The sequence below is a fragment of the Pan paniscus genome, chromosome 15, assembly GCF_029289425.2.
Source record: "Pan paniscus chromosome 15, NHGRI_mPanPan1-v2.0_pri, whole genome shotgun sequence".
NCBI lineage: Eukaryota > Metazoa > Chordata > Mammalia > Primates > Hominidae > Pan > Pan paniscus.
In genome coordinates this window covers 77,892,069-77,907,069 of record NC_073264.2, presented here as the reverse complement: position 1 = coordinate 77,907,069, position 15,001 = coordinate 77,892,069, and the positions used below count along the sequence as shown (strand labels likewise).

The 15,001-nt window shown below is 45.4% G+C and overlaps 1 protein-coding gene across 6 annotated transcripts in view; it reads left to right on the top strand.

Moving 5' to 3' along the window:
- ANGEL1 (angel homolog 1) overlaps positions 1-15,001 on the top strand; it is a 39,030-nt gene that overhangs the window by 3,121 nt on the left and 20,908 nt on the right. For 2 of the 6 annotated variants that reach the window (XM_063596344.1, XM_034937903.3), the window contains exons 1-4: positions 9,068-9,234; positions 12,335-12,919; positions 13,830-14,056; positions 14,476-14,545. In XM_063596344.1, the coding sequence (XP_063452414.1) occupies positions 9,171-9,234; positions 12,335-12,919; positions 13,830-14,056; positions 14,476-14,545 (946 nt within the window). In that variant the 5' untranslated portion in view covers positions 9,068-9,170. Of the gene's footprint in view, positions 1-7,576; positions 7,692-9,065; positions 9,235-11,723; positions 11,890-12,334; positions 12,920-13,829; positions 14,057-14,475; positions 14,546-15,001 lie in introns of those variants that run through there. The other 4 variants (XM_055097310.1, XM_034937899.2, XM_063596343.1 and 1 more) reach the window with 4 other exon arrangements.

Here is a 15,001-nt window from a genome sequence, read left to right as displayed (position 1 = left end):
AGCAGTACGTGATGTCAAGATGTATTATATTGATCACTTGGTCAAGGTGGTATCTGCCAGCTTTTGCTACAGTAAAGTTGCTATTTTTCCTTTTTTACAGAATACAGACTTAGATACTTCAAGACTCTGCAAATATCCTCTTTCTGCTTAAATTTTTGCCCACTAATGTTAGCATCTATTAATGGATCGTGCCTCAACAATTACTGTGGTGTTCTCATGGTGATTTTCTGTATTCGCAATCCTTTTGCATTTATCAACTGGAATTTTTCTATAGGAGTTGTCCCTCTCTGCCACTTGTTTATTCAGTTGTTTGTATCTATAGGGACTCAGGTTTATTTTATTCCTTGGGTTACAATACAATACTATCATTTATTTTACTGTTCAAGTTCCAACTTTGGCCATTGAGAGTTCCTTCAGGTGGGCTCCTGCTCCCTTTTGACATCCTCCTCCCCCTTTTTTTGAGCCCTTCCTCACTCTCTGGAGTCACAGAAATTACTTTTCTGAGCAGGCGCAGTGGCGCATGCCTGTAATCCCAGAACTTTGGAAGGCTGAGGCGGGAGGATCACCTGAGGTCAGGAGTTCGAGACCAGCCTGGCCAACATGGCAAAACCCTATCTTAGCTAGTTGTGGTGGCACGTGCCTGTAGTCCCAGCTACTCAAGAGGCTGAAGCACAAGAATCAGTTGAACCCAGGAGGTGGAGGTTGCAATGAGCAGAGATCTTTCCATGGCACTCTAGCCTGGGTGACAGTGAGACTTTGTCTCAAAAAAAAAAAAAAAAAGGAAGAAGTTATCTCTCCAAGGAGAATTATATTTGGAAACCTAGATCTGGGAGCCTGTGCATTCATCACCATGTGGGTATCACTACTTCTAGACTTTTTGGTGAATAGAGCTAGGAAATGTGTGTGTGTGCATGTAAACTAACCCACCCATAACATACATATATATTTATTTCCATACCAGTCTATCTATATATGTACATTGAACAAAAACCATCTATAATGATGCCTCGATCCCCAGCCTAGCACTACATGACTCATTCATGCCTTCTCCTTTTTCATATTTGTCATTTCTTTCTCCTGGCCAGAAACCTGGCTCTTGTTTTCTACCGTATATCTGCTTATTTGTTCATCTCTAATATATATACATAATTAGTTTCGGAATTACTAAGCCATAGTCCTAGAAACAAATTTACTAACTAGAGCATGGTGTCAGTATATAAGTTGTGGTTGTTTATCCTTATGGTAGCCAGTCAAAATACTTTTTTCCCCAGTTATTTAGGTCAACTCTTTCTTCCTACCCCCTTCAGTGGGTTATTTAATTCACTTGTAATACAGTTAGATTCATTTGTCAGAGTCTGCATTTCATCTTTCCCCACATATCCTGGTTGATTTTATTGTGGCTGATATATGGCAGAATTCATTCTTTGTGGTGTACAGTTCTACATGTTTTGACAAATCCATGAAGTCATATATCCACCACCACAGTCCAATTCAAAAGAGTTCCATCACCCTCAACAGCCTCTCATGCTGCCTCCTTTACCCCTCGTCCCTCCCTGTCTGCTGGAAACCAGCCTTCTCTTTTCTATCCTAATAGTTTTGCCTTTCCTAAATTATATTAATGAGGCCATACAATGTGTAGTTTTTTGAACTAGTTTCTTTCATTTAACAAAATGCATTTAAGAGTCATCCATGTTGCTGCAGAGTTCCTTTTTATGGCAGAGTAATAGTCTGTTACAGAGATGTACCACACTTTGCTTATGCATTCACCTGCTGAAAGACATCTTCATATTTTCCACTTTTTTGGTGATTATGAATAAAATGGCTATCAACATTCATGTGCAGGTTTTTGTGTGAACATGAGCTTTCTTCTCTCTTGAGTAAATACTTAGGAGTGGGATTGCTGTGGACTCATTTCTTTCCTTTTCTTTTTTTCTTTTCTTTTTTTTTTTTTTGAGACAGAGTCTTGCTCTGTCGCCTAGGCTAGAGTGCAGTAGTGCAATCTTGGTTCACTGCAACCTCCGCCTCCCGGATTCAGGCGATTCTCCTGCCTTAGCCTCCTGAGTAGCTGGGATTACAGGTGTGTGCCACCATGCCTGGCTAATTTTTGTATTTTTAGTAGAGACAGGGTTTCACCATGTTGGCCAGGCTGGTCTTGAACTCCTGACCTCAGGTGATCCACCCGCTTCAGCCTCCCAAAGTGCTGGGATTATAGGAGTGAACCACTGTGCCCAAACGTGTATGCCCATTTTGAATTCCCACCAGGAATGTATGACAGCATCAGTTGCTCCACATCCTTGCCAATATTTACCATTTCCAGTTTTTGGTTTTGTTCTTCCATTCTAGTAAGTGTGTAGTGGTATTTCATGATGGTTTTAATTTGCATTTCCCCAATGATTAATGATGTTGAGCATCCTTTCGCATGCTTATTTGCCATTTATATATTTCCTTTGTTCTTTGTTCAGATCTTTTGCTCATTTCATTTTATTTACTATTTTTTTTGAGATGGAATTTCGCTCTTGTTGCCCAGGCTAGAGTGCAATGGTGTGATCTTGGCTCACCACAACCTCCACCTCCTGGGTTCAAGCAATTCTCCTGCCTCAGCCTCCTGAGTAGCTGGGATTACAGGCATGCACCACCACGCCTGGCTAATTTTGTATTTTTAGTAGAGATGGGGTTTCTCCATGTTGGTCAGGCTGGTCTCGAACTCCCGACCTCAGGTGGTCTGCCCGCCTCAGCCTCCTAAAGTGCTGGGATTACAGGTGTGAGCCACTGCGCCTGGCCCTTTTGCTCGTTTTAAGTTGGGTTGTTTATTTTTTTATTGCTGAGTTTGGCAAATTCTTGATATATTCTGGAAATAAGTCTTTTGTCAGAAATGGGATTTGCAAATGTTTTCTCTCAGTCTGTGGCTTGTCTTCTCATTCGCTTAACAATGTCTTTCACAGAGTAAAAGTTTTAATTTTAATAAAGCCAAATTTTGTCAAAATTATACAAATATTATGTTTTTTTTCCTATTATGGATCACATTTTTGGTGTCATATCTAAAAATTATTTGCCTATCCCAAGGTCATGCGGATTTTCTCCTGTTTTGTTCTAGAAGTTTTATAGTTTTGGCTTTTGCATTTAGGTTTATGATCCATTTAATTTTTTTATTGTGGTGAAATATGCATGATAAAATTTGCCATTTTAACCATTAAATTTAACATTTTAAAGTGTACAATTCAGTGAGTTTAAGTATATGCACAATGTTGTGCAACCATCACCCCCATCTATTTCCAGAACTTTTCCTGTGACCCATTTTGAGCTAGTTTTTGTATAAGGTGTGAAGTTATAGGTTGAGATTCATTTGTTTCACAGGTGGATGTTCAATTGTTCCATCGCCATTTATTGAAAAGACTATTCTTTTGCCATTTAATTGTCTTTTGACCACTGTTGAAAATCAGCTGAATTTGTATCTTTTCAATTTTGTTGTGGGGCTAGTATTTCAGAAACCACATAACCAGCATGTGCTGTACCCTCTGATTAAACTGTTCTGCTTTTGAACTACTGGTTTGTGAGGTAAGCCATCATGGTACTGAGAGGTGGGTCTGAAAGCAGTTAGGGGTGGGAGGTGCATTGACTGTACAGTTAATCCAAGGAGCTTGGCTGACATTTTGAGGACAGTGGGAGTTTGCAGTAAAAGGTCTTAGGGAGCAGTGACCTGATACGATTCACACAGTGGAAAGATTGCTCTGGCTACAGTGTGGAAAATGGATCGAGGTAGGGGAGGATCAACACTAGTCAGGAGTGGCTGGAGGAAGTGGACCCATTGAATAAATACAAAGAAGGCCAAACCACAAGGATCTGGGAATCAATCAGATATATAAGAGAAAGCAGAGAAGAAAAAAGCGGGGGCCAGGATAGCTCAGTACATGGCTGTGCCACTCCTAAAGGAGAGAACAAAGGAGCTGGGGCAGGGGTCTTTTGGAGGATGGTGGCGGGGAGGTGATGAGTACAGCTTTGGCTGGGTTGAGTCTTTGAGTTGCCGCTGGAGTGCCCACTGGGAGAGGTCCACAGGCAAAAAGATTTATGGGTCTGTGACCCAGGAAAAGGATTTGGGTTAAAAATGTAGATGTGTGAGTTGTCAGCATATGGATGGTATTTGAAGCCATTGGAGTGGTGAGACTTTCTCAAGAAGGGGCAGTGGAGTAAGAGGAGGGGAGAGGCCAAAGGAGAAATCCTAGGAACCTCATCAGGAAAAGGGTGGTGGTGAGAGGAACAGAAGTGAAGGACACAAGGATAGGACATCCACCAAGACAAGCGGAAAACAAGAATGTCACAGAAACCAAGGGAAGAGAATCTTACAAGAAGGGGGAAGTTATGCAAAATTACAGAATATTCAAGAAATAATAATGCCTAGGGCGTGTTCTTTCTGCAGGACCCTACTATCCTCAACAAGGAAAGCATCAGGAACAGTGAGGAGGGAGTTTTGGTGGTGTAATGGTGGTGGAAGCTATATCTCAGTGGAATGAGCATGAATAAGAGTGAGGAATTGTAGACAGCAGCTGCAGACAACTCTTGCAAGAAGATTGGCTGTGAGAGGTGGGAACGCAGGGGCTAGCTGGAGGGGACCTGGCACTGAAGGAGGGCTTCTTGACAGGAGTGATTTGAGCATGCTTAAATGTTGATGACAAGGGGTCAGTGAAGGAAAGGAGAGGGTTAGTAGAAGGAACATCATCTCAGAGGAAGGGGGAGGGGGTCCGGAGCATGGTGGAAGTGCCAACTGCTGTGTTGGGAGAAGAGGAAAAGGTGGTTAGAGATGCTGGTCAATGCATTGTTGTGGCAACAGGGAGTAGAGAATTTACACTTGGTGGCTCTATTTTTTTCTCTAAAGTTGATGGGGAGATAATCTCCTAAGAGCAAGAAGGGAGGCAATAGGGCAGAAAGTTTGAGAAGAATGATCATTGTGAGAATGGGAGAGAAAGCTAATTAAAGAGCATAGAATTGCTGGGGAGGGTTGCGAGCAGAAGAGAGGTTGGAGACTAGCACACTAATGGCCTCAATCTTTGGGGTTGGTAATTTTATTCATTGTTGCTCAGCAGCCCAGATGTAAGAGCCAAGAAGAATAGTTTTACTGACCCATGCAGATATAATCTAAGAACAGTGGGCAGGAGAGTTGACGATATTGGGAAGAGTGATTTGAAAGAGGGGTCATGGGAATTCCATGTTGGATAGGGAAAGAAATGATGACTGAGGGAAAGCTTGAGAAGGACAGACTAGAGAAATCAAGGGTTTGATGGAGTTAAAAGAAAAGATGAAGTAGAAGTGGGAGAGGCAGAAAGCCATGAAAAAGCCATGCCATCAGAGTGGGTGTGTGAATTTATGATTTCAGAGGAGAAACAGTGCCCAGTAATGACATATCCAAGGTGCAGCCAGGGAAGGGAGTGTCTGAAGCACATGGAAATGAAGGTCATTGAGGAGGTCATGGCAATGAGCTTCCAGGGGTTAGGATGGCTCATCCACACTGGTGACAGGAGGACTAGAGGTAGGGAAGAAGACTGTGAGTCCAGGGCTGAAGTTTCAAGGAGTCGGGGAGTGGGCATGAGGTCAAGAAAAGTCAAGGGTGAGGTTGGGGTAAACCTTGATGACTGCCTGATAAATCTCTAATGAACACATGGATGCACGAATCAGTGAATAAGTGAGCAAATGAATGCATTAATTCAGACTAATCTGGCACATTCTGGGAATGCCTAGTCATAAATCTTGAGATTCCCAAAGAAAACATCAGGCTCAGAGAAGGCAGATTACTAGGAGTGTAGAGGCCTCAGGTTGTCATAAGAGTTGAAGATGAGCAAATCTTTTCAGCCTATCCTATCTGAGAAGCTGTTTGCACTCTCCAGAACAGCCCATGTTCAGTACGGTAGCTATTAGCTCCTTGCAGTATTCAGAACCTGAAATACGGCTAGTCCAAATTCAGATGTGATGTCCAAGTAAAATACACACTGGATTTTGAAGACTTCGTACAAAAAAAGAACATAAAATATCTCATCTTGAACTATTGATTACAAGTTAAAATACAAAATTTTTGGATCTATGGGGTAAAATAAAATATTATTATATTAATTTCACTTGCTTTATCAATTGATTTATTTTTACTTTTTACATGAGGCTACTAGAAAATTTTAAATTGCATGTGTGGTTCACAATATATTTCTTTTGGGCAGCACTGTCCCAGGCGTTGGTCGGTAGCCTCTGTGATCCTGAAGAAAGCACTATGCCGCCCCAATATTTGCACATGTTCAACCAATAAGTTAATAAATGCAGCCACTCTGTTGGAATTCCACATATATTTGTTGTCATAAGTAAAATTTTAGCCCTCAAGGGCTTAAATTTCTTATAGACTGGAAATGTCCCTTTAAGAGAGCATCTTAAGTCTCTCAAAGTATTGCAAAACCTCCCACTTGCTCCATTACATAGGTTCTGCACCCTGGAAACCATGGTAGTGATGGATGCCGGTGCTCATACTTGTCTTCATTGTTAGCACAGCTGGAATGAATTGAGGGAATCGTCTCTCTTCTTGGGATATTTCTGAAATAATGAGGCTGGAGACTGTGCAGATTGCACTTGTAATTTTCCTCTGACTGGGGAAGCCTAAGGCTCCACTCCTTCGGCCAAGTCTCCCTGGAACCTGTAGTTATTGGCTTGCTTAGTAATACTCATTACAATTTGGAGGGCAGGAGCTCTATTTTAGCCAGAAATTGTGGAAGAAGATCCTACATCAGCCACGTCTGGAGCTGCTTTTCTGCCCAAATCCAAAAATGCAATAGTAAACATTGAGAGTTTATGCTGGGTCAGGCACAATGAGGAAACTGAGGCCCCAAGAGCTTAGGCAACCTGAGAGATTCCACAGGTAAAAAGTGGCAGAGTCAGGATTTCAACTCAGGTGGTCTAACTCCAAAGCTTGTGATCCTCATATCACCCTACACCTTCCAACACGGCTGATTATGGACCAGGAAACAAAAAGAGGGAAGCCTCACTTAACTGGCCGCAGAAAAAGCCTCTGAAAGAACATAGATCAGTTGGGCTGACACATTGTGCCCACACGTGTGCACTGAACAGCCCAGTTGAGACTGGATCCTTTAGCAGAGGTTCCCAAACCGTGCATTGGAATAAGTAAGTGTTTAAGGGCCTCATTCCAGGGCTGCTAAATCAGAACTCTGGGAGTAGGGCCTAGAAATTTGTATTTTGAAAGCATTTTCCCAGTGGAGATAAGGGAACCATTACCCTTGATTAGGATCTGATTTGGAACTTGGACTTCTGGATAACTCATGGTACAAAATGGAAGGAGGGTACAAGGAGGGTTTTACTTAAGCTACATCAAAGGAGGGGGCCTGACCTCGGGAGCGCCTTTGGTAGATCCACCATTTGTGCACTAATTTCTAAGCAGCTTCCCAACCTTCAGATTGCTGGGCCTCTGTTTCATCTCAAACAAAGGGATAAGTGCTGTTGCCTGAAGGCAGGCAGACATTGCCACCTCTAGAACTAAGGGTAAGTAGTGGGAAGGCCACAATACTAACTCTCTCCTTCTTCCTCCTATTAGCCTTTCAGTGTTATGATGTACCCAGCTGGTCCAGGATCTGGTGACTCCCCAGAAGTCTTCCCTGAACAACCAAGGCTCCAGCCACAAACTGGAAATCGTGCAACTCAGACACTGGGTACTGAAACTGGGTGCATTGTCCAGTCCCTCCTTCAGAGCCTGTTTGGGGTAGAAGATTGGGGGAGGGGGACTGGGGAAGAGAGACTCAAAGAGGTCGCAGGTGGCACAGAAGTGATGGCAGAACTGGCCTTCATTTAGTGACATATGCTTTGTTCAACCAGTCAGTAAAGGCTTATGTGGTGGCTAGTAGTGCTAGCGAATGCAGATTCGGCCGCTTGCAAAACCAACGAGCAAGGTCGTGGTATGGTAGAAGGAGACTGACTTTATTATAAACCAAAGCTAGCAGTGGGGAAAAACGATCCAGGCTTTTGCTTTAATGGAGCTGCTTCACATTTCCAAGCAAAATGCGAGGCTTTAAGAAGTTTTGGCATGGAGGGTATGCAAGGGGTGAGGCAGTGCAGGTCTTCATGACGAGTTCTGATGACTTGTCTTGAGTTACTGCCCATCTGGTGAATGGGCTGGCATTATCTCGGGCTGGGCTGAGTTATAAATTAACTGTAGCCTTGAAGCAATCTCCTGGTGGAGATTTCCACAGATGCCTATATTGTTTCAAGATTTAGTCTCTGGAACTTTTAAGCAAACATACAATTAGATATGCTAACAGTGTGTATGGGGGGTGCTGGGGTGTCGGGGGGTGCCTAGTGGTTAACTGAACAAAAATAAAGAAATAAAAGAATATAACAAGAATATAACTTTCAAGCTGGGTACTTGGTTACAATAGGTGCTTGGATTGTATTAGAGATACCTCAAGGTGAGCAAACAACCAGCCAGAACTGGTCCCTGGCCTTGTGGAAGTTTCTCTCTTCTGTCTCTCTCCTCTCTCCCTTCTCTCTCTCCTCTCTTTGTCCTCTCTCCTTTCTTTCTTGACTTCCTTACCAATGGGAAACCCTGTTTTTCTAGATTAGGGAAAAGAAGGCCCGTTTAGAAAGTAGGGAAGGAGACAAAATCTTACTTCCTGAAGCAAGGTAGGACTCAATTTGTGACCTAGAATCTGAGACAGGGAAGTAGAGGCAGGAAAACGGGGGAAATGGGGGAATAACTCGCTTCCTTTCTGGGTCGAGAAGGGCTAGAAGTCAAGGTTAAGTGGAGCCTCAGAGAAAGTCCAGCTCTTCATTTTACAGGTGAGGAAACTGAGGGGCGGAGAGGCTATAGTGTGGTAACAAGGTGGACACCTAGTCAGCTGCAGAAGTGGGAATAAACTGTGGCCTTTGAATAACACTATGGGGCCTCCAGTGAGGCGCTCAATTTTAATTCGGGACGCCTGGGTGGCAGCCGGGTGCTAGGGGAGGCTAGTTGCCATGGGAACCGGCTCCTCCCACTTCCTGCGTGCGCACCCGTAGACCTGCGCTCCCAATAAAGTTGTTGTTGAAGCGCGGCGGCGGCACCACGTGGGCCGGACCGGGCCGGGGGCGGGGCCGAGCTGAGGGAGGACCTGCTGGCTGCAGTGAGGAGCGGAGGCGGGCGCGGGCGGCCGGCCATGATCGCGTCGTGCTTGTGTTACCTGCTGCTGCCGGCCACGCGCCTCTTCCGCGCCCTCTCAGGTACCGGCCAGGCGTACCGACAGACAGGAGCCCGGCCAGGGCCCGCCTCTGCGGGGCTCCGCGGGCCTGGGGCGGCGTGCGGTTGGCCGGGCCTCACGACTACCGTGCCCCGGGCAGTGCCGAGGTGTAGGGAGGCGGTCCTGAGCCCCTGCCCCGCGGGCCCCTCCTGACCCCACGAGGCCTGGACCTGGCCGACGTCCCTCGTGGGCGGCCCCTCCTCCCGCCTGTTGTCAGATGGCGTCCGGCCGCGGTTAAGGTGGAGAGGAGCTGTGGACGGGCAGGGCCCTTTCCTGGCCCTGGGGGTGCAGAGAAATTGTGGGGTCGGCCAAGTCAGCACCCCGGGGGGTCGGGAAGGGGTAGTAGCTCGGACCTAGGCGAGTGCCCAAATTCTCGGCGGGCGAGGCGGGTCGGCTCTGGGAGGTTTATGGCCGAAGTACTGGACGCACCGATCTTCCCCAGGTTAACTTCATACTCGCCTTTCACTGCCACCTGGCAGCTCTCGCTCACCGGTGTCTTTGGTTGAAAAACGGACGTTCAATCAGAGACACATTTAGATCTCAGCTTTGGAGCATTCCTGCCCCCACTCCCGGCGGTTTAGAGGGAGATGTGCTGGGGTGGGGGCGATGCCCAGTCGATACCTCAAAGAGGGGGTGTTTATTTCGTTATTGTTTCATAATTTGTCTGCATTCTCTATTTCTGGGCTTTGAAATTACGGAGGGTTTTATGCGACCATCAGTTTCTGAGATCCCATGGAACTCGCATTTATGGGACAGGATCAAGAAGTACTTAGGAATGAGGGCTCCAATTGTATATTCTGTGGTTTTCCTTTGTGGAACTTTACACAATTGGTACGCAATGTGTGTGTCATTGATAATATATATTTCATATAGAAATATTTTAAATTTTACTGTGTATCTGCCATTAGAATGCAAACTTCAGGAGCGCAGGGCCACGTCCATTTTGTTCGCTGTATCTCTGGTGTTAACACATTGCTTGGTATATAGTAGGCACTCAGTGAATTCAGGAATGTCTTGTGTGTCCATATTTCTGAGGAATGTGGGAAACTCCACAGAAGTAATTGTTTTCAGAGAACTAAACATATTCTTTTAACTATGTTGCTGTTTTTCCTGGAGCTCTTCTAATGCCTTAGTGATACAGTATACTAGTCCAGAGGTTTCCAGACCAGTAGAGTTCTAGGGATCTCAGAGGAGGGCCCCCCCCACCTAGACATTACAGTAGTCCCACTTATATTTACTTGGCATATTTGGTTTCCAGATAAGATTTTTAAAAAACAAAATCATTCTGCTGCTGAAAATCCACCACCACCACCACCAAAAGACATCTACCAAAATTGAAAGCTAGTAACTTCGTGCATATGAACCAAAGAACCTCTGCCATCTGGTATACACAGAGGATATTTCAAGGGGCAGATAATCAGGAAGTCCTTGAGGCTAAAGCTCAACGACCCAGCCCATACATAGGTTTAGAGCAGGGTTTCTCAATCTCAGCACTGTTGACGTTTTGGACCGGATCATTTGTTGTGGGTCTGTCCCGTGAATTGTTGGAAGTTCAGCAGCGTCTCTGTCCTCTAACCACTAGATGCCAGTAGCAATGCTGCAGTTGTGACAACCACAGTGTCTCTGAACGTTGCTAAATGTCTTCCGAGGGCAAAATCACCGTGGTTAAAACCATTGTTTAGAAGGACATAAATATACATAGACCCCAAACAAGATATTTGAACCGTCTTTCAATATTTGAGCCACTTTTAAGGTTTCTTCCCTTTAAAAAAAAATTGCCAATAAAATGAGTCTAGTGATTGAGGGCCAGCATCGTGCATGTTACTCGTCCTGTGCTGTAAATAAATGGTTGAGTGTGTGAGTGTAGGAGTTGTTTGCTCTCACCAAAATACTGTGCTCAGAGTTTGGGGGCTCTAATTTTAGAGTTTTTCCCACGTTCTTTCTTGCCTGTTGGCTGTCATTGGTGGCTGCAGTATCAGAGAGATGTCAGCTGTCTCTTACTGTCGATTGTTGGCACCTTGTAATTTATAGCCTCTGATGTGTTGTGGAATGGGAAAGCAGATAATGAAGTTTGTGAAGATTTTATTACAATAAGTAGCTTTGAGAAAAGGCTTAAGGGCCCTTGCTAAGATGTAAATTGTATAGATTTTTGAGACTGTCTACTTTAGGACTTTTTCTTTTGGAATACATTAATAGATTAGGGAATTTATACAGCTAGAAAAGCTCAGAGATTATCTAGTTCAAACTTGTCTCTATTTTTTTAAATTTAAAATGTATTTTTTTCTTTTCTTTTTTTTTTTTTTTTTTTTGAGATGAGGTCTCACTTTGTCTCCCAGGCGGGAGTGCAGAAGGGCAGTCATAGCTCGCTGCAGCGTCAACCTGGGCTCAAGCAATCCTCTCATTTCAGCCTCCCAAGTAGCTAGGACTATGGGCATGTGCCACCGTACTTGGCTAATTTTTAATTTTTTGTAGAGATGAAGTTTCGTTATGTTGCCCAGGCTGGTCTCTAACTCCTGGCCTCAAGTGATCCTGCTGCCTCTGTCTCTGCCTCCCAAAGTGCTGGGAGCCACCACGCCTGGCCTCTTGTCCCCATTTTACAGTCAAGAGTAACTTCATCTGACTAGGGGCATTGTTCAAGGTCAGTTTTATTAATTTTGGTGCTAGATCATAACCCACAGTTCTGATTAACAGTCAGTTGCTGGTTGCAATGTAATGTGATTCTTAGAACCAAAGAGTTTGTTAATGGTAGTCTTAACTAAGTCATGTAAAAGGAGTGTGGGTATATGTGCCCATCTGTGTTCTAGATTATGTGAGACAGCTGTTCTTTCATGCACTGAATATTTATCAGATCCCTGCCATATAAATTAGTCAACACTTGTAAAGAACAGTGCCTGGCACATAGTGAATACTTTGCCCTGATGATGATGATGATGATCAGGCATTAAGGTGGGCAGGCTCAGTGATGGTACAATGATGAGCAAGGTGGATATGGGTCTTGCTTTTATTGGGCTTATGTTTTAGCTGGGAGAATAGTGTGGGTTGGATGACAGTCTTATAACCTGGTATTTTGGCTTTCCTCCTAGATGCTTTCTTCACATGTCGAAAAAATGTCCTTCTGGCGAACAGCTCATCCCCCCAGGTAGAGGGCGACTTTGCCATGGCCCCTCGGGGCCCTGACCAGGAGGAATGTGAGGGCCTGCTGCAGCAGTGGCGAGAAGAAGGGTTGAGCCAGGTGCTCTCAACTGCAAGTGAGGGGCCCCTTATAGATAAAGGACTAGCCCAGAGCAGCCTGGCACTTCTGATGGATAATCCTGGAGAAGAGAATGCTGCTTCAGAGGACAGGTGGTCCAGCAGGCAGCTGAGTGACCTTCGGGCTGCAGAGAACCTGGACGAGCCTTTCCCTGAGATGCTAGGAGAGGAGCCACTGCTGGAGGTGGAGGGGGTGGAGGGCTCCATGTGGGCAGCTATCCCCATGCAGTCGGACCCCCAGTATGCAGACTGTTCTGCCCTCCCAGTGGGTGCCCTGGCCACAGAGCAGTGGGAAGAGGACCCAGCGGTGTTGGCCTGGAGCATAGCACCTGAGCCTGTGCCCCAGGAAGAGGCTTCCATCTGGCCCTTTGAGGTCCTGGGGCAGTTGCAGCCTCCCGCAGTGGAAATACCATATCATGGTGAGTCTGACAACTGGTTGAGTGAGCCAAGAGAACAGGGTGTCTCAGGTGTGGGCAGAGCCATTGCTAAAGAGAAGATTCTATGGTAGGGAGCTCTGCCACTGCATTCTATTTTTCTAAGAATCTTGGCATGTCAGATCTAGAGGGTCCTTACAGATCATCTCATCCAGCCCCATGGTTTTAAAGGTGAAATAATCAGAGTGCGGAGAGGTAGTAGAACATGACTAAAGTCATAAAGCCAGGTAGGGGAAGAACTGAAAGCATACTCTAGTTCTGATTCTCCACAATGTCATTTCTCTGGTGGTAACCCTAGGGCTTTCTGGAGGTAGGGATAGAGAGGTCTCAGGGCCTCTAGTCTCTGTCTCAGTCACAATTACCTCAGTTTTATTTGTGTTGTATATTGAGAGTCCATTAAAATTTGAAGAATGGCGTCAATAGATTTGAAATCCACTATGCTGCCACATGCCATAGGGGAGATGGGGACACACCATAGTTTCTAGTCCCACAGACTCTTCCAGGTTTAGGGGTCAGAAAACACCTAGGGCTGCAATTACTCTAGAAATGTCTTTAACCTCAGGTGACTGTTAAGCACACTCATCTGAGTGATTCTCCGGAGATTCATGGATTTATCAAAAATGAGAGTGTGTCAGCTTCCATATATGGTGCATCTATTAGATGCTAGGTGCTGGGGATGTAGTGGTGAGCAGGCCAAGATTGTCTCTGGCCTTGTGGAGCTAACCATGTCATCTGAAGAATGTCCATAGAAATCAATTCCCCACAGAGAGGGATGGGTGACAGGGAAGATGGAAAAAGGAACTTCAGGCATAATATTACTGAGTCAGGAGTGGAGATGGCAGCACCTCTGCATTACTCATACTTGCCATTGAGTGCTTCTCCCAATCCTTTGCAGAAATTTTGTGGCGAGAATGGGAGGATTTCTCCACCCAGCCAGATGCTCAGGGCCTGAAGGCAGGAGATGGCCCTCAGTTCCAGTTCACTCTGATGTCTTATAACATCCTGGCTCAGGACCTGATGCAGCAGAGCTCAGAGCTCTATCTACATTGCCATCCAGACATCCTCAATTGGAACTATCGCTTCGTGAACCTCATGCAGGAATTCCAGCACTGGGACCCCGATGTGAGTGAAGAGGGGGAATTGCCATCTTGCATTGTTGCTGGACCTGGGCTGTTGCCCAGTGCTCTTAGAAGATGAGTTCAACCCATAGTTGTTCAAATGATTGGAGTCCTATCTAGGGCTGGAGCTTGCCTGCCTGGTGTCAGTGAGTTGTTGGCAGATGCTGAGAAGAATCTCCCTAGATGTGCACTTTCCAGCACCTTTATGCAGGAAGGGAGGCTTGAGGGATTCAAGGAGCAGGAAAATCCAGTGCACATCTCTAATCTCTTCAGCTTAAGTCTGGGCCTGTTCTTGCTGTTGGTGACTCTGGGAAGTTTCAGTGTGACCCAGCAGCTTCCCACCTGGCCTCAGGACCTGCTCCTAGAGGGTGGGGGTCACATTCCAGCACTCTGGAGTGATTGGGTTTCTTGTCAATTTCCCAGATCCTGTGTCTCCAGGAAGTCCAGGAAGATCATTACTGGGAGCAGCTGGAACCCTCTCTGCGAATGATGGGTAATGCAGCTCCCTGGGATGCTTGCCAGCTTTTCTTTCCACAGACTTGTCTACTCTCTCCTGAAGACCCCATCCTTTCCTTTTGTCTTAGTAAACCCTCAGTTTCACCTGTGAGCTAGCTCCTTCCATGTGTGCCTGAGAAAGTAGAATTCTGCAGTTTTATAGCAATTCTGACATACATTGCTATTTGATCCTTGAAGTAACCAATGTGGTGAGACTGTTATTATTCCCATTTTACAGATGAGGAAACTGAAGTTCTGAAAACTCGTGTGACTTCCTCAGAATCACAAAGCTACAAAGCTAGTAGATGTGGAGCTAGGAATCCAGCTTGACTGACTCTAGATTCTGTGCTGTTTTCTATCATGTTACATTGCTTCACACCCTTCCCTCCTTGCCCTTCCAGCCCCTCAGTCAGCTGGTTACGATGTAAGGGGGAACCTGCTGAACCAAGGAAGT